The sequence below is a fragment of the Oratosquilla oratoria genome, chromosome 12 (genome assembly GCF_046742065.1).
Source record: "Oratosquilla oratoria isolate Oo_2021 chromosome 12, ASM4674206v1, whole genome shotgun sequence".
NCBI lineage: Eukaryota > Metazoa > Arthropoda > Malacostraca > Stomatopoda > Squillidae > Oratosquilla > Oratosquilla oratoria.
The window spans coordinates 28,525,251-28,546,167 of NC_134788.1; the positions used below are offsets into that span (position 1 = coordinate 28,525,251).

Consider the following 20,917-nt stretch of genomic DNA (forward strand, 5'->3'; position numbering starts at 1 on the left):
AAAATAACAATGTCAGTTGATATGAAATGAAAAATTATAAAAGAGAGATGATACAGTATAACTGGGAAATAATTTTGAAATAATGTCAGTTACGAGGTTTCGTTTCTCCTTCCTGCCGATTGGCTGCAGACAACATGACGTCACAAGTGTCTTCATGCGCGAGAGGCTAAACAGCTCTCTCAGTCGCACGCGAATTTTCAAAGTGATTGAATTCAAGTTTTTGTAGTGTGTTTGAGAAGCATATTTTAGCGTATATAATACAATATAATACATAGGCGTTGTAAAACTGCATCAATAATTCGCGGATTTTCGGGATTCGCGGGAAGGGCAAGAACGTAACCCCCGTGAATAGCGGGGGGATACTGTATGTCAATTTATTAGTATTTACTATTTACCTGTTTGTTTATTCAACTATACCTATTTATTTATTTACATATTTATTATTTACATTATTTACCCTATCTGGGGTATTGGCTTTACAAAGGATTACAAAGACGGAGCATGCCAACAGGAGACCTTTTGGTCCATATCTAGGTCGGATGCGAAAAAAAAAATCATAGTAATGATAAATTGATAAAAAAAAAACTATAATAATGTAAATAACATAAAATAAGTGAATAAATGCATAGGTATTGTTAAACAATAAACAAACAAGTAAATAGTAAGTAATAATGAATGGACATATAACTAATGATAAATTTTTTCTTTTGTTATATTATACGTAGTGAGTAAGTTTACCCTAGACTTTTCACAGGTTTCAGTTTGGAGTTCACTTTGAGGTGTTACGTTTACGAATACTGAGCTAAAATAATTGTTTAAGATATTACATATTCCTTCATTTGAATATTCTAGTTGACCGTCAGCAGATGATAGTGGACCAATGTGATTCCTAACAACCTTTTTATCTCTAATGTAACTATAGAATTCTTTGGGATTCTCTTTGGATTTATCAGCGATGTCCATTTCGTATTGTCGTTTCCTTTTTCTAATTGTCTTTTTTTTAAATCTCTCCGTATTGATACATAACTTTCATAGTGATTAGATGCACCCGAGCACTTATATTTCTTATAAGCCTGTCTCTTTTTAGCAATACTTTTTTCAGTTTCTTTGTCGACCCTAATTTGGGGGATGTCTGTCTTTAAAAGGAATGTAAGTATGAATCATCTTAGTGAGCGTATTTTGGAATATTTCCCACATCTGATCTACAGGTCTTTCGCTTAATTTTGCCTCCCAATCTGTAAGCTGAAGCTCCTGACATAGTCCTATTAACTGAGCTTTACTGAAATCAGGTATTTAGGAAACACAAGTATCTATTCTAAAAAAAATTAGGACTTTGAATCTAAGTGATCGCTATTTGCAACAGTTTCACCGACTTCTACATCAGTTACCATGCTTTCGCGGCTAGTGATCAATAGATCGAGTAAGTTTTCTTATTTTGTGGGCTCTTTTACATGCTGAATTAACTAATTGTCACCAATAAAATCAATCAAGCGACTACCTATATGGCCATGTTCAAGGGTCATCCAATCAATGTCAGTGAAATTGAAATCACCCGTTATCAATAAATCCCGGTCGCAGAAACTAGACAGTTCTTGAGATAACAGTTTGTCGTCTACTAATGATAATGTCTTTGGCCTATATATTACACCTACATTAATTTTTTGTCCATTTGTTTGGGTTAACTCAACCCACAAAATATCATATGCATCCTGTTTCACTTTCTCTAAAACACAACCATGAACATTGTTTTTACGTACAACAGAACATCCCCCACCTTTCATGTGGTTTCTAACCTGATGAAAGTGTTTAAGTCCCGCAATATTAGATTCAGCTTCGAACTCTGTACCATTTAACCATGTCTCGGTTATTCCTATCATATCAAGATTTTCGCTTTTGACATACGCCTGTATTTCTTGAATTTTTTTCCTAATACTATGAGCATTAAAGTCCATGGTTTTAAGAAACTCGTGATTATTTCTTTTTGACACATTTTGAGTTTTAATATCATGTCATACATTATCATTTTTTTTATACCTTGGTCTACATTATTAATTGGTCCTTCATTGACATTCAATGCCTCATTAACATTTCTCCCATCAAAATTAACATTTCCCCCATCACGGACATCTGGTCGATCATGGTCATCCAATCTCTTTTGTACACTTTGTTCCCCTACGTCACCGCGATTCACACCGGCCTCCTGTCATTCATTTACATTATGTCCAGCATCCCTTCCTAAAATCATATTTTGTCCTCCAGTGACATTATATCCTACCGTGATAATTTTTCCTCCACCATAATTACATCTCATCGTAATCTTTTGTCCGCCACTGTCATTACATCCCGTCATGATATTTTGGCCTTCATTGACATTCTGTCCGGCATCGCTTCTTAGAATTATATTTTGTCCTCCACTGACATTATATCCTACCGTGATATTTTCTTCTCCAGTATCATTACATCCTATCATGATATTTTGTCCTCCACTATTATTACATCCCATCGTGATCTTTTGTCCTCCACTGTCATTACATCCCATCGTGACATTTTTCCCTTTGACATTACATCCTAATGTAACATTTCGTCTTCTACCGACATTATATCCTAAAATCATATTTTTTCCTATACTGGCATATTGTTCTACATTGATGCTATATTCTACACTGTTTCCCAAGTACACTCTATTTCCCCTTCCCTTTGGGCTTCTACCCCAAAAAAGGAGCTAGTTCATTACAAACTCCCACAGTGAAGTTTGTAAGAACATCTTTGCCTCTGCGGGTAAGGTGGATCCCATCAGAAGCGTAAAGGTCATGGCGCCTAGAAAAGAGATACCAAGGATCAAGAAAGTGGTATCCCAATTGTGTGCACAATTGCGATATCCTATCATTGATCCCTATGGCTCCACTGCTCCAACATGAGCCTGCGTAGATCCTTGGGAGGATCCCACAGACTACCCGACGGCTCCCACGTTCCTTCATCTCCTGAAGGAGGACCCTGTAATTCCAAACAAGTTCCTCTGATCTCACCCTACCTACATCGTTACTTCCCGTATGAACAATTGTAACCGTGTTCGTCCGTCCTTGCTCCCTGATGGACTGGGTACAATCGGCGATCCCACGGCCCAGTTGATATACAAGCTTGCAATGTCGCTTAGTCTTCCGCTGCAGGATGTCGTCATAGCCTCGCACCTTGGAGTCCCCCACCACCAAGAACTCCTGGTTTTCAGCCACTTCATCCTCCAGTAGAGCAAAGCGATTGGCGAGAGCCAGCGGTTGCTCCACAGGGCACACGTCTACTGAACGCGGGCTCGACAAACGGGACCCCGCGGAGCGCCACTCGCTCATGGCAGTGACAGAAGAGAAGAAGTGGAACGCTCTTTGGGTTGTGGGGAGGGTTCGCTCTTCTCACGGAGCGCACTCCTGAGAAGATGAATTTCCTCCTCACACATCCTGAGGCGGTCCTTCAGGTTCACATAACCTTCACAAGCCATTTCGCTCCTCCTTTAGCAATACAAACGGCAAAGAGAAAATACAAATCAACAACAAAAAACAAAAACAAAGCGGTCTCTAATAAACTAAATACACGAAGCTTACTCTGCTTACCTTATACTATTTCTCCTACCTTTGGAGTACAGTAACAGAATACTGTTTTGAATTTAAATAGAACACTACACTTTATCTTATATCTGTAACTGTATAGCGCTATACATATACAACTACAAAAACACAACACAATCACTTAACATTATTCGGAGACATAAATTTCACAGGTATTCGCTGGCTAGTGTCTGCAGAAAAACGAGCTCTCTAGCTGAGGCCATGAGCAGACTGGAGCTGAGGTCACGAGCAGACTGAGCTGAGGTCACGAGCATGTTATTGTGGCAAAGTAGCATGCAGTTGATACTTTAGGGTCTATATGGGGTGCCCCTACAGACCAGAGCCACACATCATTTTGTCTGTGATAGAGGAAAACTCTGTTCATAGAGAAATGATGACACTTTTATACAAGGACTGTCCCTCCGTTATGCTGTCCCCAACCCCTTTTTACTGTCCTGTACCATTTCTCTGATTATTCATTTCCTTTTTTGCCTACCTACCCTGTGGTGAGGGCAAAAGAATACTGCCTCCAAGCATTTCCATTTGGATAGTAAGAGGCGAGAAAAAGGGGACGGGGATTGGGACCAGGCATCCTTCTTCCTGTAGCCCCACAGGGGACAAACCTAAAAAAAAGTAAAGGCATAAGAGGGTCTAGGAGTTTTCCAACCAGCACCCTAAGGTTTGGGTCTTTTAATGTGTGTGGATGTGGTAGAGAAGAGAGTAAAAGGGAAGAGATAGGTAGTATGTTTGCTAGAAGAAAGATAGATGTGTTGGCTTGGAGTGAAACTAAGTTGAGAGAGAAGGGAGAGTATAAGTTTGGGAGTGTAAGTGGGAGGTTATCAGGAGTGAAGAGAGGGCGAGGGATAGAAGGAGGGGCTATACTAGTAAGTGAAGAGATAGATAAACGTGCAGTGGAGTGGAAGGAGGTTTCCTCAAGGATAATGTGGATGAAGGTGAAACTGGGAAAGGAGATGTGGGTTTTTGTAAGTGCATATGGGCCTGGTAGTTAGAAGAGTGTAGACGAAAGGGAGGCTTTTTGGATATATTTAAATGAGTGCATAGTGGGATTAGGGAGAAATGTCAATGTAATAGTACTGGGAGACCTTAATGCTAGGGTAGGTAATGAACCAATTGACGGAGTGGTTGGGAAATGTGGAGTTCCAGGAAAAAATCGTAGTGGAAAGCTGATGGTGGAGATGTGTCTAGAGAGTTGATGATAGCAAAGACAGTGTTTCGGAAGAAAGTCAAGCATAAGTACACATGGGAGAGGGTGGTGGAGGGAAGGGTGGTAGATAGAGCGTTAATGGACTATGTAGTGGTAGATAGGAGTATAATAGAAAGAGTTAAGGATATATATGTTCTAAGGGGGGAGAGTGGGGGAATATCAGATAATTTTTTGGTGGAAGGTTATTTGAGAGTGGAGGATAGATGGAGAAAGAGGAAAAGGACAAAAAGTAGGGAGGTGCTCAGAGTGAACTCTTTAAATGAAAATGAAAAGGAGAAAGAGTACAAGAAGAAGCTGAGATAGGAGTGGGAGGGAGTGAAGGATAGAGTAGAGATAGGAATGGAGGAGGAATGGGGATGGTTCAAGGAGGGAGTCACAAAGTGTGCAAAGATGGTGTGTGGAACAAGAAGGGCAGGAGGAAATAGAAGGAAGGGTAGTGAATGGTAGGATGAGGAAACAAAGAGGGTTGCAGAAGAGAAGAAGCGAGCTTTCAAAGATTGCTTACAAAATAGGACGAAGGAGTCATGTGAGAGGTACAAAGAAAAGAAAAGAGAAGTAAAGCACAAGGCAAAGGAGACAAAAAGGAGAGTAGATGTGAAATGGGGTAAGAGTATGACAGAAAATTTTGAAACTAATAAAAAGATGTTTTGGGAAGAAATTAAGAGAGGAAGAGGAGGCAAATCAAGTAGAGAAGAAAAGGTAAAAGGTGCAAATGGAGAGATGATAATGGAAGAGAAGGCAGTAAGGGGAAGATGGGCAGAATATTTTAGGGAGTTTCTAAATGTGAAGAAGAATAGGGAGGGAAAGATAGTTGCAGTGGGAAATGCGAAGAAAATGACCGTGATGAGTGAGGAAAATGGAGGAGAAATAAGGAAGGATGAAGTGAAGGCAGTTGTTAAGATGATGAAAGCAGGTAAGGCACCTGGTGTGGATGAATGCCATGCAGAATGTCTAAGAAAAGGAGGTACAGTGATGGTGGACTGGTTGGTGAGGTTATTTAATGTTTACTGGAGAGAGGGTAGAGTACCGGAGGACTGAAGGAGTGTCTGTACATTTCCACTTAACAAGGAAAAAAGGGGCAAGTGTGAATGTAGCAGTTTCAGAGGGATTAGCTTGTTAAGTGTAGTTGGGAAGGCTTATGGGAGGATCTTGATTGAGAAGATTAGGAGAGGAACAGAGGGAGTAATTGGTGAGGAACAGTGTGGATCTAGGACGGGTAGAGGGTGTGTAGATCAGATTTTTAAGGTAAGACAAATATGTGAGAAAGCTATAGGAAAGGGGAAGGATGTTTTTTTGGGCTTTTATGGATCTGGAAAAGGCTTATGATAGGGTAGACAGAAAGGCACTGTGGGAGGTTATCCAGATATATGGGATAGGAGGAAAGCTTCTCGAAGCTGTCAAGAGTTTTTATGAGAATAGTAGAGCTTGTGTCAAGATTGGAAATGGAGAGAGTGAGTGGTTCGAGGTAAAGGTGGGACTTCGTCAAGGATGCGTTATGTCGCCCTGGCTGTTCAACTTATACATGGATGGGGTAGTGCGAGAGGTAAATGCAAGGGTAGTGGGAAAGGGATTGGAGATGGTTAAAGAAAATGGAGAAAAGTGGGAGGTGAGCCAGCTGTTGTTTGCGGACGACACTGCGCTTGTGGCAGGATCGGAGGAGGAATTGAGGAAATTGGTGACAGAGTTTGAGAGAGCATGTGATAGAAGAAAGCTGAAGATAAATGTGGGTAAAAGTAAGGTGATGAGATGTTCAAGGGGTGAAAGTGGCAGTAGACTGGAAGTGAGCATTAAGGGAGAGCGACTGGAGGAAGTGGATAGTTTTAGATACTTGGGTGCAAATGTGGCAGGAAAAGGTAGAGTGAAGGTGGAGGTAGAATGTAGACTGAGAGAAGCGAGTGGATGCCTTGGTGGATTGAAGAGTGTAATGAGGAATAGACATTTGGGAATGGATGCGAAGAGGAGACTGTATGAAGGAGTAATTGTGCCAACAGCACTGTATGGGGCAGAAACATGGAACATAAGAGAGGAAGAGAGAAGGGGCTTGAATGTGTTTGAGATGAGGTGTCTGAGAAGTATGATGGGAGTTACTAGGCTAGATAGTGAGAAATGAGGAGGTGAGGAGGAGAACAGGGGTGGAAAGGGAGTTGGGAGATAGGGTTGATGGAAGAATATTAGGATGGTTTGGACACATGGAAAGAATGAGTGAAGAAAGACTAGTAAAAGAGGTATGGAAGGCAGATGTGGAGGGAGTGAACATGAGGGGACGTCCTAGGATGAGGTGGATGGATGGGGTGAAGGGGGCTTTGGGGAAGAGGGGAATATCTGTTGAGGAAGGACGGGAGAGGACAGAAGACAGGGGTGAATGGAGAATGGTTGTTGTTGTTGTCGTTCCCTAGATTGTCTGTCCGAGCAGTCCCGATGGAGAATGGTTGTATATGGAGGATGTTGTGATGCATGAGGTGGAATGGGCAGAGGAATGGGGGAGAGGTAGTATGTGTGAGCAAAATTTGACGCAGCCCGAAGGGATTTCTTCCCGTCTTCTCCTTTTATGCATGGGGGGACGGAGAGGGGGTGTCGCTGATTTAATGAAGCGGCCTTGCTGTGGATGTGCTGTGTCTTGCGACATTGCTTCTGACTCAGGGCAGTGGACAAGGTGCAGGGATGACCCGTCATCCAGGAGGTGCTAAGATGAGAGGGAGGGTGGAGGGGTGTGGAGTGTATTCAGGGATGGAATGGGTGGGAGTGATTTCTATGCCTTTTCCTTTTTGGCTACCTCCCATGTGAGGGGGAAAAAGCCTTGGTATATGTATGTATGATGTATTATTGTTATTATTATTATTGTTATTATTATCATCATTATTATCATTATCATTATTATCATTATCATTATTATTATCATTATTATTATCATCATTACTATTATCATTAATACTATTATCATTACTATAACTACCACCATCAACAACATCATCATCATCATCATCATCATCATCATCATCATCATCACTATTTATTCTTGTTTTCTTCATCATCCTCTTGGGGGGGTTTAAGGACGGATTGGGATGTTAATGCCAAACAGTCTGGCAGTCCGGACTCCAAGAAACCGGAATCAACCAGTTTGCGATGTTGGACAAATGGCATCGATGTCGTCGTCGTCAGAGCCGTCGTGGATCCGGAAGCTCTGTAAAGACAGGTTCATGTAGCAATGCTTTTTACATCACGTTCAATGTATAATGGACATTTCCATGCATTGAAACCTCTGGATCCTCTGAAAGGAAAGGTGTTTCCAGTGAATTTGGGAATGTTGTTTTGAAACGTGGGGGCGTTATTTACAGAGTTGTGTCCATGCGTAAGATTCGATGTAAAATATGTTGCTACGACTAAGAGAGAAAGATCAGGGTTGTATTTGTGTCCAATTGCCCAACTTGCATCCCATATTAAGTATAGGCTAGTAATGTAGCCCTGTATTTCTTTTTCTATGTCTTGCAAGTGTTGTACAAACATGAGAGCGAATGCGCAAGTTTATCAGTTAGGTGGCCGAGAACAAGGGAAGTACTCACCACGACACTGAGTTTGCCCTCGGCGGCGTAGTAGTCATAGGCTTCTACATGTGAAAGCCCGGTGTTCTGCACCAACAACCCTTGCCGAACTTGGAAAGTGACACAAGTTTCTTCTTGGCTCAAGCTCTTGAAGTAAACGTTGAAGCCGCTGTTCGTGACCTCAAGCTTCTCGACGTTCGCGCTATCGTAATCCGACAAACCGCCATGAGGGACATAGCCCGACTCGAGGAACACCTCCATGACAGCCATGTTGGTTGGGTCTTCGTCGGTGCAGGAGAGGCAGATCTCCACCGTCTTGTTACAGTTCTTGTTTATGAATATGTTAATCGATCCGTTGGACTTTTCTGGGACATTGTAGCTGAGGACAGCCTTCGAGGAAGAAAGAAAAATTAGTTACATTGAAGAAGGGATCTGATTAAAGGCAAGTTTTGCTCGGTGGGGTTATTAGCCTCCAACCACAGCCAATAGCGGGTTACCTGGCATCATCATCATGTTTGGGTAAAGGCGTTGCTTGTAGATTCGGTTCAAACGATCAGCCTCGTACTCTCCAGCTCGAAGCAAAAGAGCCCCATCATCATTCAAAAACATAGAATTAGTGCTCTAGACAATGGTTTGATGATCATCACTGAGCCATGAGCGATCATCGCATCGAGTAAAACGTACTTTAAGGACGTATCCACATGTGACAAACCCGAAGGGAATGTACCAGCGCGGGCGTTTGCTTGCGACGCCTTCCTCCTTCCATGAGATAGGTCGCGGCACCATTCTACTGGGGTTCCTTATAGAGCTTACGCCCACGTAAGTCTCCAACATGGGACAAACTGGACGAGACGCCGGGGATCAGGTACAACGCAGCTCCTTTCCTTTCCTCCTCTTCCTCCTCATTTATACACAGAGTCGGGACACTTTACCCACAGCCTTTAGTTTGTCACATGTTATCTGCTTGCGTGGACGTACAAAGGATGCGCCCATGTAAGTCTCCAATATGGGACAAACTGAATGAAACGCCGGGGACCTGGTACAATTCCGCCCGCCCCTTTCTTACTCTTCCTCTTCGTTTATAAACAGAGTTAGGACACTTTACCCAAAGCTTCCAATTTGTCACATGTTATCTGCTTGGGCTGATGCGCCATTTGAAATGAATATCTCGACACTCTCTGGCGTATAGCTGAGAACAGTATTCGAGAGAAGAGACAGATTGCTTTTGCTTAAGAAAGGGTCTACGGTAGTCCAGTGGATATCGTATCGAACTCATGAGCAGGTGGTCATGAGTTCGATCCCTGGGATAGCCGGTAGCTCTGGCCAGGCGGGGAGGAGACCCAAACATGTAGAAAAAAAAAGGCTCACCACAATTGACAGGGCTTGTCCTACCAGAGGTTTTTTATTTCCCACTTGGTGAGAAAGTGATGGCGTTTAAAGGTTAGTCTAGGGTCACCACTTCATTTGACCTTAGGTCACCTGCAAACATGGTACTGCCGAGGAGACAAATTCCTCGAAATTGTCACTGTGTCACAGTAATTCACCACGAATGAACAAACGAACTCCACTTTTCATTTGTTACAAAGTCTTCCCATTTCATTTGCATTAGAACCTACTTGATAACAATCCATGCCAGCAATGTGTTGAAAAAATATATATCTACCCAACTACAGACCTACAGTCATGACGTTATTCGTTGTTGTGTCATAATACAAAATCACAAAGTGTACTCCAAAAATTAGGGTTAGACTCTGAGCAGTGTTTTGATTGATCAAAGTACCTGAAGAGTGTCGCGGTGATCAAGGTCAGACTGATCAGACAAGGTCTCAATAAGCCAATATCAGACTACAGTACCTGGACAGGGCCTCGATAAGTCAAGGACTGATCTTGCAAAATCTCGATTGACCGAGGCCTCGTTAGGGCCAGGGATCTGATCTTTATATGAACAAAACCGAGTGACGTTTGGCTAACGGGGAATCTATATAGTCCATTACCTAATTGGAAAGGTTATGTCTTTGGCTTTACCTGCACGAGAACACACCCATTCCCGGTCTTCTGTACGGTAACCGATGGAGGCGGGGGAGCCACGCTGTCCGTGGACTGAAGCAAGAGTCTGTTGTCTTTGTTGATGAAGAAGGTGTCGTTTAGGGGATCTAAAAAGACGGAGACCTCCGAGCTTAAGGTGCCGTTGCTAACGTCAGGAGAGGACATAGCAAGGGCTTGCAAGGCGACAATGGTGTCCTGTGAAATGATGAATGCAGAAAGAATGGGTCAAAATAGAATTCAATCTTCAGAAGAACGTCGACATGTTGTATATGGTTCTGTAAGTAGGTGGGGCTTCTGTTACAAATAATTCGGCTCAATTAATGTCCGGATCATCGGAGATTATGAAAACCTGTTCCACTGACTTTAGGGGGGGGGGGGAAATAGCCCTTTGTGTGATGACGCCTTCATTTCCACCATTCTCTTCACATGTTTAAACCATCCCATTCCTTTCCTTTCCTTGTTGCCTCACTATAGTCACCGCAGCGGTCTCGAGGGGTTATCACACTGGGCTATTTTACCTTCGACATTTGACCTCCAACCTCCATTTGAATAACTAGAATATGAATTCACTTACAGAAATCTAGACTCCTCTAAGAACATTTCAACAGAATGTCGTCTAACATTCGTATAAGTTTACAATATCTTAGTTTATCATTCGGCCTTTCTATGCATGAAAGAAAGATAATTTGTTTTTTTTTAATTTGAAGTCGTTTTTATTCAAACAAACTCTCAACTGTCGGCTTTGGTGAAGCCAGTGGAAGCCCAGTGTTGGAAACTCTTCCCTGTCCAATCACAATCGCTTTTGAATGACGTCACTAGGTGACGTCAGTTATAAGCAAGCTGTGATTGATAAAAAAAAAAAAAGGAAAAGAAAAAGGGTGGCATGCTTTGCATGAGCTCATGGTTGTGACACCAAATTCCTGATAACAGCTATTTTCTTTAAGATACACCAACCAAATAATACTTTTTGAAAAACCGAACAACACTTTATAAAAAAAAAACGAGGTTTCAGAAACTGGAACATACCTGCGTGGAGTGAAATCCTCCTTGGCCATTCATTTCTTTGGACAAAAGTTGTACCAAGTTCATGATTTCCCTAGAGTAATCGTCAGAATCGTAAGTATGCATGGCAAGGATGAGATAAGAGACGCCCTCGACGTAGAGCTCCTTGCTGATGCTCTTGTCTTTCAGGAGGATGTAGGCTTCTTCTATAGCGGCAGTAGTGGACGGCCCGCTGAAGGAGGCAAGGGAGAAGGCATAAGCCTTCAGGGCCAGTTGGTACGCCCCGACCGACTGGGTGTTATTGAGGCACTCTAACGCCCTGTCCACGACGACGGAGTTCGTGGTGAACGCCTCTAGGAGAGCAATGAGAGCGTACGATGACAGGGATGCTCCGCCGACGCCGCCCTGAGCGAAAAAAGGAAAGGATATGTCAGTAGTTCCTGAGCGACACTAAGTCCCATCAACTCAATGACAACATCGGGAATCAACTCAAGTTTGCGGTCTTGCTTATATCTTTTTCATTTGGACCTTTGAACTTCTGATTGAATTGTGGCATTCAGTGGAGAATTTTGTTACGTACTATGTAAGGACTTTGTTCAAGATAGAATATGTTCTACAGGACAAGTTTCATCATTAAGAGAGAGAGAGAGAGAGAGAGAGAGAGAGAGAGAGAGAGAAGTGAAAGGAACATTTACCAGGAGGTCTTTGTGAATGACCCTTCCTAGGGATTCAAAGCATCCACCATCCGATAGTTGCCGTGCTTCCAACCACTCCATTGTGTTCTTCAGGTCATCAACAAAAATGACCTGCAACAAGCAAACATGACACCATGTAGAAGAGGGTGTCTACATCATACAGGAAAAGAATGGAGGGGAATTGAAACCATGATCCACTTAGCTTCGACCCAGTCTATCCCCTTCAATTCTTTTCGGTTTAGATTTTTCTTAATTGAATAAGATAATCTGGTGTTAGGTTTAATGAAGACGAACGTTAACAGTAATGTATTGATTAGCGAAAGAATATAAACAATTTTCGCTATTAGAAAAGTCTAGAAGCTGATTAGAGTTTCAGAAAGTATTAGTCAACAATAAAGTTTAACAGTTTCAACTCGTTGTTTTTTCACAATAATGTCAACCATAACAACAAACAATTGCAACACACACGCCACGAAACTTATGATGCCATGTTTGCGGAGTTCCCACGGGCGGGTTGGCTTGTTAGATATCTAGAAAATCAGGATGAACAAAGCACAGGATAATTCTAGTATCCCTTAACATCTAGATATAAGATTCCCTGCTTTCTGCAACATGTTCCACGTCCTTCTGTAAAGACAACCTAAATTCTGTTAGAATATCATCCTATTCAGAACGATCTCAATGTATACTAACTATGCAGAGTTGTATGTCATGCTTACTTACATTTTCATTAAAAACTTCAAGAATCTCCTTCGCCTTGGCAAAGGACTTCAGGACAAAGGCTGTCAGAGAGGTGGATCCAACTTTGTCAGAATTCCCAAAGGCACTAAAAGACCCGTCGTTTAACTTGTACAATAACTCCCTCTGGTAGCCTGATGAAAATATATAAATACATAAATACATACATATACCAAAAGCTCCATTCCATCTCATAAAAGGGGTGGCCATCCATCCCATCCATTTACCTTTCACCAATGCCACACCCATCCAACATACATTTGTTATCCCTTTTATCTTAGCTTCTTGTGGATGAAGGGCCACCCCTGGGGCGCAACGCACACTGCCCAGGGCAGAAGTAATGCAGTGGGGCATAGCACCTACACAACAGGGCCCAGTAAGCATATTTGGTTTACCCCCCACTCTTCATTACACAGCAACCCTCCACACATCCACGCGAGAATTTACAGAGCAGACCAGAAGAAATCCCTTTGGGCCATGTCAATACCTCATCCATTCAAAACCATCCCATTATTTTCGTATCTGTCTCATACCATCACGACATGCACTCCCCTTGCTGCACAAGACTCAAAGGATTACAAAGGCGGAGCATGTCGACAGGAGACCTTTTGGTCCTAACAATATTAAGTAAATAAATAAAAACTATAGTAATGTAAGTATCAAATAAAATACACAAATAAACGCATAGGCATAGTCAAACAACAAAGAAACAGGTAGATAGTAAATATTACCCCATCCATCTACCTCATCCTTGGTCTTTACCTTCCAATTCAGCCTTCTGTATTTCTTTTTTCCATATTTCTTCAATTATTTGTTCCGTATATCCAAACCTTCCCAGATTTTTTCAGTCTTATCTGCCAGCTCTCTTTCCACCCTCGCTCTCTACCTTACCTCGCCATGTCTCACTTTATCCATTCTCGTAACACCCACCAAATTTCTTAGATATTTCATCGAAAAATAATTAAGGTTTTCATTTTTGCCTCTTTTAAATTCCAAGTCCTCCATACAAGGTCTTATATACAGTCACCCTTTCGCACAGTCTTTTTTTTTTTTCATCTCAAGATATGTTGTCGTTTTCCTTACTCAACAAATTACCTCCATTCCTTGATACATGTAACCCTAAATAGTTTAATTTCTCCATTTCCTCCAACCTCTCTCCTTTCAAACTAGCCTTCAACTTTTCGCCACCCGATTCCCTCGTACATCTCATCACTTTACTTTTGTTCACATTTACTTTTAGCATTCTCCCCCTCACATGTCCTCCCAAATACCGCCACTAACTGCATCATCAGCCCCTCCTCTAACCCAGCCCCAAGCGTAGTATCATCTAAAAACAACACCTGGTACACCACCCGCTTCTTTCCACGGTCACTCAGCATCTCCAAATGTCCATTACCTACGCTCGTATTTACCTACCACAACACTCCACTCATGTACATACTGAACAACCATGGTGGCATTGCAAGCCAGGTGCAAAACCACTCTCACCACAAAACATTCATTCTGTCCATTCCCCCTCCTCCCACAGGCTCTCCTTTTTTAAGTACAAAATTTAGACCACCCTCAGCAAAACTTCTCCTAATTCCATATATCCGCAACACATCTCATAATGCGTTTCTGTCGACACTATCCTGTACCTTCTCCAAACCTACAAAACCCCACAAGATATTTTTACCTTTGGGGGAAAAAATATCTCGCATATCAGCCCAACTACAAAAACTGTATCTACGCATCTTCTTCCTAAATTACTCCTGTTCCCCTCCTAATCCATCCTCTCAATTACCATCCTCCCGTACACATTAGCAACTACGCTTAACAGACTCATTTTTCTAAAGCTATTTCATTTCTTTCGTATAATGAAACTATACATGCACTCCTCCGGTTCCCTGGAGCACTCCCCTCCCTTAGTCACACATCAAATAACCTCATTAACCAACCAATCCACTATCTTTCATTTTTCGCCAGACAGACAGTCTATAAGGGGCTTTACACGGTCTAACGGCGCTTCGACAGACAGACAGACACGTCTTTAAAGTGATGTAAAGTGAACGGGGTATTTGGTTGTCGAACACGTTGTGTTCGACAACCAAATACCCCGTTCACACGTTCACACATCACTTTAAAGACGTGTCTGTCTGTCTGTCTGTCGAACCGCGTTCGACGAACCGCCGTTAGACCGTGTAAAGCCCCTGTATGTGAGAGCCGCCATCTAACCCAGCCAGGTATCTTACCAACTTTCATTACTTGTAATGATTTTTGTGTCTCATTTTTGCTGTAGCCTTATTATTATTATTCTCCCCTCCCATTACAGTCATTTTCTCTGGCATCTCCTACTACCACAATAAAAAAAGAAACTCTCATAGTCTCCTCCACATTCAATAAATCCCAGAAATACTCTACCCATTCCCCCCCTCCCCCTTTCCGCTTTTATTTCCATTAACACTTGTCCGTCTGAACCCGTTATCCTTTCCTCCTTAATTCACCCCCTTACATTATTAGATTAATGATTATTTTATTTCCTTCAAACACAGAAATACTCTACCCACTTCCCCCCCTTTCCGCTTTTATTTCCATTAATACTTGTCCGTCTGAACCCTTTGTCCTTTCCTCCTTAATTCACCCCCCTTACATTATTAGATTAATGATTCTTTTATTTCCTTCAAACACATACACCGCATTATATCTCCTCTCCTCCTCGTCTCCTTTGCCTTGCCCTGAGCTTCTACCCTCTTCCTTTCGTGCCTCTCACATGTTCTCCTTGGCCACTTTATAAACAATCTTCTTACCCTTGCTTCTTCTTCTTTTCAATGACAACCCCCTTTGCCTACATATCCCACCATTTGCTGCCTGTCCTTCTGTTCCCTTCCTTTCTCCCCTACACAGACGCTGATGCCACATTCATTTTGATTTCCCTGACTCGGTTTTGAAAACGTTCGACCAAAAATCAGTACATTACCTTCTTTAATGAACGTGATCAGGTCCTCCTTCGCTTTGTCCGTCAGCTGGTGGGTCTTCCACAGGTACTGCAGGATAAAGATGTTCGGGGCGAAGTTGATCATGTTCTGTTCGCCGCACCCGTACGGTTTCCTGATAAGGTGCCTTAGGTTCTGTAGGTCCCCGTCCAGATGGCGTAGAGGAACAAAAGTAGAAAATATCCATAAATCATCCGAGAAACTTACAGTGGTATTCATAAAAGGAAAATATTTTGTTTTATATAGATCCTTGGAAGGAAAAGCTTTAGATAAAAAATTTCCAAGAATACAACTGCAACATTCTTGCGGTGATATTCTTAATTTCTTTAAAAATACCACCCTAATATTTTTACAGTCGTATTTAAAGAAAAAATCTTTCCTTATATAAATATTTCTATTCCAAGGATTTATATAAGATTTATATAAGGAAAGTATTATTTAGAATACCACCGCTAAGACTTCCGTTTGATAACTTAAACATTCTAGAGTAACTTGAGAAGTTCGTAGAATAGATTAAGAAATCCACAGAAGAACTTGATAAATCCGCAGATGAAATTAAGAAATCCACAGAAGAACCTAGATAATTCACAGAGGAACTATGTGACAACTTTAACCCTTTTGGTGCGGTAACATATTTTTTGTTATTTTGTTCTGGCCAACGCCAAATGGTCCTATTCAGCTGGAAATGTGTTTCTGTACTGAAGAGGTTAATAACTATAAATAGGGTTCTAATGAATCGATTGTGATACAATGATCATTGAAAGTATTGAAAACTGGTGAGATACTTGGGTTAGATGCATGTCACGTAGACAGACGAAGAATGAAACAATCATAGTGGATTTGTCGGTGAGGTTGTTTAATGCGTGCATAGACTCCTTTTACGCCGGCGGCAGTCGAAACAGCACAGAAAATGGAACACCACCAAAGCAGAATGCCAAGACGGGAAAGTGAGGACGTAGCCAAGCAGTTTCGTGATAACAAAACTATGACGAAAAGAAGAATCGACAAGTCATTCACCCACACTATCTTCACTTCGGAAGTTTACAAAACTTGGAAGCCACATGGAAGGTCATTCAGATGATTTAGGATTATGACTCTGGATATGTGCATAGTAGCATTAACACGTGCAACCCAGACGACCTACTTAGGCCGATCACTGCACCAACATGCGCACTGATGGGGTAAAAAATGACTGAATTTTTCACCCTTCTTCATTTCAGATCATTAAAGCCCCAATTTCTTATCCGGCTTCTTTGATTTAATGATAATGGTGATAATAATAATAATAATGATAATAATGATAATGATAATAACAACAATAATAATAATAATGATAATAATAATAATGATGGTGATGATGATGATGATGATGATGATGATAATAACAATACCATTGAGAATGATAACAACAATGATAATAATGATAATAATAATAAATCAATAATGAATCATAAAATGCCCTTGTCGATGATATATTGGCCTTGGTGGATGTGGAGTCCTTCTTCACAAATGTAACAGTTGACACCACTGTACAATTTATCTTTAATCGTCTCTACAGCGATGAATTTACATCCAAACTCAAGATTCCTGAGACGGTCCCTCAATAGTTTCTTCAGCAGTGTAGAAAAGAAGTCGCATTCAAGTACCCTCTAAGATTAAAGGGTCGTTTTATTTCTTAATGTCTTTATGGCAGCAGCAGAGCAGAGTTTTCCCAAAATGACCTTATGCCTCACACCTATTGTCAGTATGTACACATATCTATCATCGTGGAAAGGGAGCAGAAATTTCTCGACTTACACCACCTCTTCAGAGAAGTGTTGGGATTGTACTCGAAAATTAAAAGCAGTCAAGATGACACCTTTCCTTATGCAGACGTTGTTATTGAAATATAAGGTGGAATATATAATGCTTCTGTTTACTTTAGGGATAACAGACTTATAACATCGAATGGAGTCATCGTGTGTATTAATATTTTCTTGTCAACATGAGGACTCAGGGCCTTAAGGCTCATACTGAATATAAAGATGCCAACCATACATAAATGCACCATTACCAGAGACCAACTGGAAATGGCATTTCAATGCTTAAAAAAATCAAGACGCCTGGCAAACCTGGATACACTCTACATTAATTAAAGGGAAATATCCAGAGAGAAGAGAGAAAGGATCATCTACTTGCCTTTCCGATTGCATGGCCCATTGCCCCCTCTTACCACAGGTCTTCCCCCTCTTATTATTGGGTCCTTTTTCACTGCACCACGGCCTCAAAAAACATCAAACTGACTGACCAGTCCATGGTCTCAGTCACACATCTGTGGCTTTTCCTAATCCAGTGCCATTTTGGCTATACTCCAACCCTGTTTGTTCATTGTACATCAATTGAAAATGCCCCTTGGTAGATCAAAATGCCCTTAGTACACTTCTGGAACCTATATTTTTTTTATTCAAAGGTTAAATATGCCTAGCTACTGCACCTGCCTCCCGTTGTACAACGAACATTAATCAGAAAAATAGAAAGTCTAGGTTTTTAATTGAGGAACTACCGTTATTTCGAACAAAAGCCATTTGTGGGAGAACCCACAAAACACACACACACACACACACACACGACTGTGAATAGCAAGGTGATGCAGAGTTAGAGTTGAAGGGAGAGAGAGAGAGAGGAAAGCTTTGAAAGACACTGTGTTGGGATGGGTAGGAAAGTGGATAGGTTGAGGAGAGAGAGGATGGATGAGGAGTGGGAGTCAGTTGAGTGAGAGACAGAAGGCAGAGGGGAGTTGTTGCCAGAAAGACTTGGTACAGTACCTCGATGGACGGTCCCAGAAGCTCACCGGAAACCATAACCTTCATTGAGATCGTATCGTTGATGGCGTCGTCAGCAGGGGCGCTCATCATCCACTCCTCTGAGAACGCAGAAGATACATATACAAATAGTAATATTCATTAAGGAACGTGGCACTTGAAGTGTAATTTATTCCGAGTGACAGAGAATCCCCGCAATCATGACTCTATTCGATATACAGAATCTTTCTCGTAAACTGTTGTGGACACCCATGGCCATGGTGATACCAGAAATATGCACATATAGCTTGTATTGTGGTTGCATCTCTTCCATTTAGTTAACAAAAAAATCACTTTAGTGACAGGGGAATTGGTATATATATATAGAAGCATAATAGACTTAAAAGAGAAATATGTATTTGCATATCTATGATCTATCATGGACCAGACAGACACGGGTGTTCACAATGACACGGTCAGTTCGTGGGGGATCTGTTATCTTACCTCTAAAGTTTCCTTCACAGATGTACTCCGAGTGGACTATTTCCATGGGGACTCCCTCCAGCCTCACAGACAGGACACGGATCACTGTGTCCCTGTGAGGATTGAAGAAACGGGGAAGAAACGTTCAAAACTCCATGACTTTTGCAACCTAAGGTTCAATGACGTCGTTCTTCATAAGTGACGCTATCGGAAAGTTTTTGGTTTTGAAGATTCCGTTGGACATCCACAAGGTGTCCAGGAATCTCAAACAAAACAAACAAGTCAGGTATGGTCAATTGGAGAGTAGGAGATTGGAACCCATGGGCGTTGCTCCTTACCTATACATCCCAATTGATTAAATAAAAGTATGTACATACACAACACTCATACATGTGTATGAGCATATATCTCGCCACCCCACTCCCACGAAGTAAGAAGTGAGAAACCCCTGCTAGCTAGGGCAACGCCCTCTCACCTACATCAAGCCGCTGTTTTTTTCCCGGTGTTTGGATAGCCTCCCGCCTGGCTGGCGGCCAGGGATGACGGGAACCATCGCAGCAGTAAACCCGCAGCGGATCCCGGGAATCGAGTTCATGACCACCTACTCACAACTTGGACACGGCATCCACACACACACACACACACATATATACAGTATATGATAAACACCTCTCATTAGCAGGATCACAACTCACGTCTTGTTGACCCTGACGGTCCCTTCACAATCTAGCGCGTCGTCGAAGACATCCGTGGCTGTGACGGCGATCTGGACGTGGCCTGAAGTCTTGGCTTTGAACCAGAAACGGTGCACCACCATCTTCTTTGCCGGGACACAGAGTACGACGCGTGCGTTTCCGTCAACCTCAACGTCAGGGTTGTCCTTCAGAAGTACTTCGACCTGGAGAACGAGGGCAGTGTCTAGCGCAGTGGTTTCTAACCCCTGGGTTGCGACCCAAAGTTGGGTCGTCAAGCCATTTGAATGGATCCTCAAGGATTTGTGGACACACTATTGTCCCCAATATTCTCGATGGAAATATTATCATAAGTAATAGCACTGTACTCCAATACCTAAATCATTAATATCTAAGGACAACATTATAGAGACAATTTAATTGAATACAATTGTTCTAAATTCTAAATGAAACTAAACGTTTAAGGGGGTATGGGTCGCCATGGTCGATCTTGACAGGATTTTGGGTGGCTGCCAAAAAAGTGAAACATCGTTTCTTAACCTGGGGTGCTAGGACCACCTAGGGGGGTTGAAATCAATTTGAGGAAGTGCTGGCACGTACTCAGTACCTGGCAGTACTTCATTTCACTTTTCCCTCTATTAACCCATTCAACTCCGATGACAAGATGTCTTGTCATTTGGTCAAATAAAACAAAAAATCATAAAACACCAAAATGTTTGATCAAACACCAGAAAAATATGACGTCAATCCTCGCTTCGCTGCGAGCGAAGCGAGGACTGACGTCATATTTTTCTGGTGTTTGATCAAACATTTTGGTGTTTTATGATTTTTTGTTTTATTTGACCAAATGACAAGACATCTTGTCATCGGAGTTGAATGGGTTAATCAAATGCTAAGCAGCATTTCACTTCCATCTACCCCCTCTAGTAATCAGATCTCCAGAGTCAAGGTAGTGCTAGACTGCCTAGACCTGACTTCAGGAGTGCATAAGGTTAAGTAACGCGGCCTTAGAGCGAATATTGAGTTTTTGTTACAGTTCGATACTGTCAGCTTGGATTTGCGTCTCAGAAGGTTTGACGTCATTACCGGGAAATGCCACGATACTGAGAGTTGTTATTGTTTCCTTCGAACAAGAAGGTGTGTGTGTGT

At 41.9% G+C, this 20,917-nt stretch overlaps 1 protein-coding gene across 1 annotated transcript in view; it reads right to left on the reverse strand.

Annotated features, from left to right (window-relative positions):
* Positions 1 to 7,930: 7,930 nt before the first annotated feature.
* The window catches only part of LOC143030295 (alpha-2-macroglobulin-like protein 1), a 44,071-nt gene continuing 31,084 nt past the window's right edge, over positions 7,931 to 20,917 (reverse strand). Inside the window, exons 18-27 of the mRNA XM_076193448.1 lie at positions 19,772 to 19,974; positions 19,098 to 19,189; positions 18,618 to 18,715; positions 15,798 to 15,948; positions 12,842 to 12,975; positions 12,104 to 12,214; positions 11,433 to 11,813; positions 10,386 to 10,601; positions 8,382 to 8,750; positions 7,931 to 8,002 (exon numbers count right to left, since the gene is read on the reverse strand). Coding sequence (XP_076049563.1) covers positions 7,931 to 8,002; positions 8,382 to 8,750; positions 10,386 to 10,601; positions 11,433 to 11,813; positions 12,104 to 12,214; positions 12,842 to 12,975; positions 15,798 to 15,948; positions 18,618 to 18,715; positions 19,098 to 19,189; positions 19,772 to 19,974 — 1,827 coding nt within the window. The remainder of the gene's footprint in view (positions 8,003 to 8,381; positions 8,751 to 10,385; positions 10,602 to 11,432; positions 11,814 to 12,103; positions 12,215 to 12,841; positions 12,976 to 15,797; positions 15,949 to 18,617; positions 18,716 to 19,097; positions 19,190 to 19,771; positions 19,975 to 20,917) is intronic.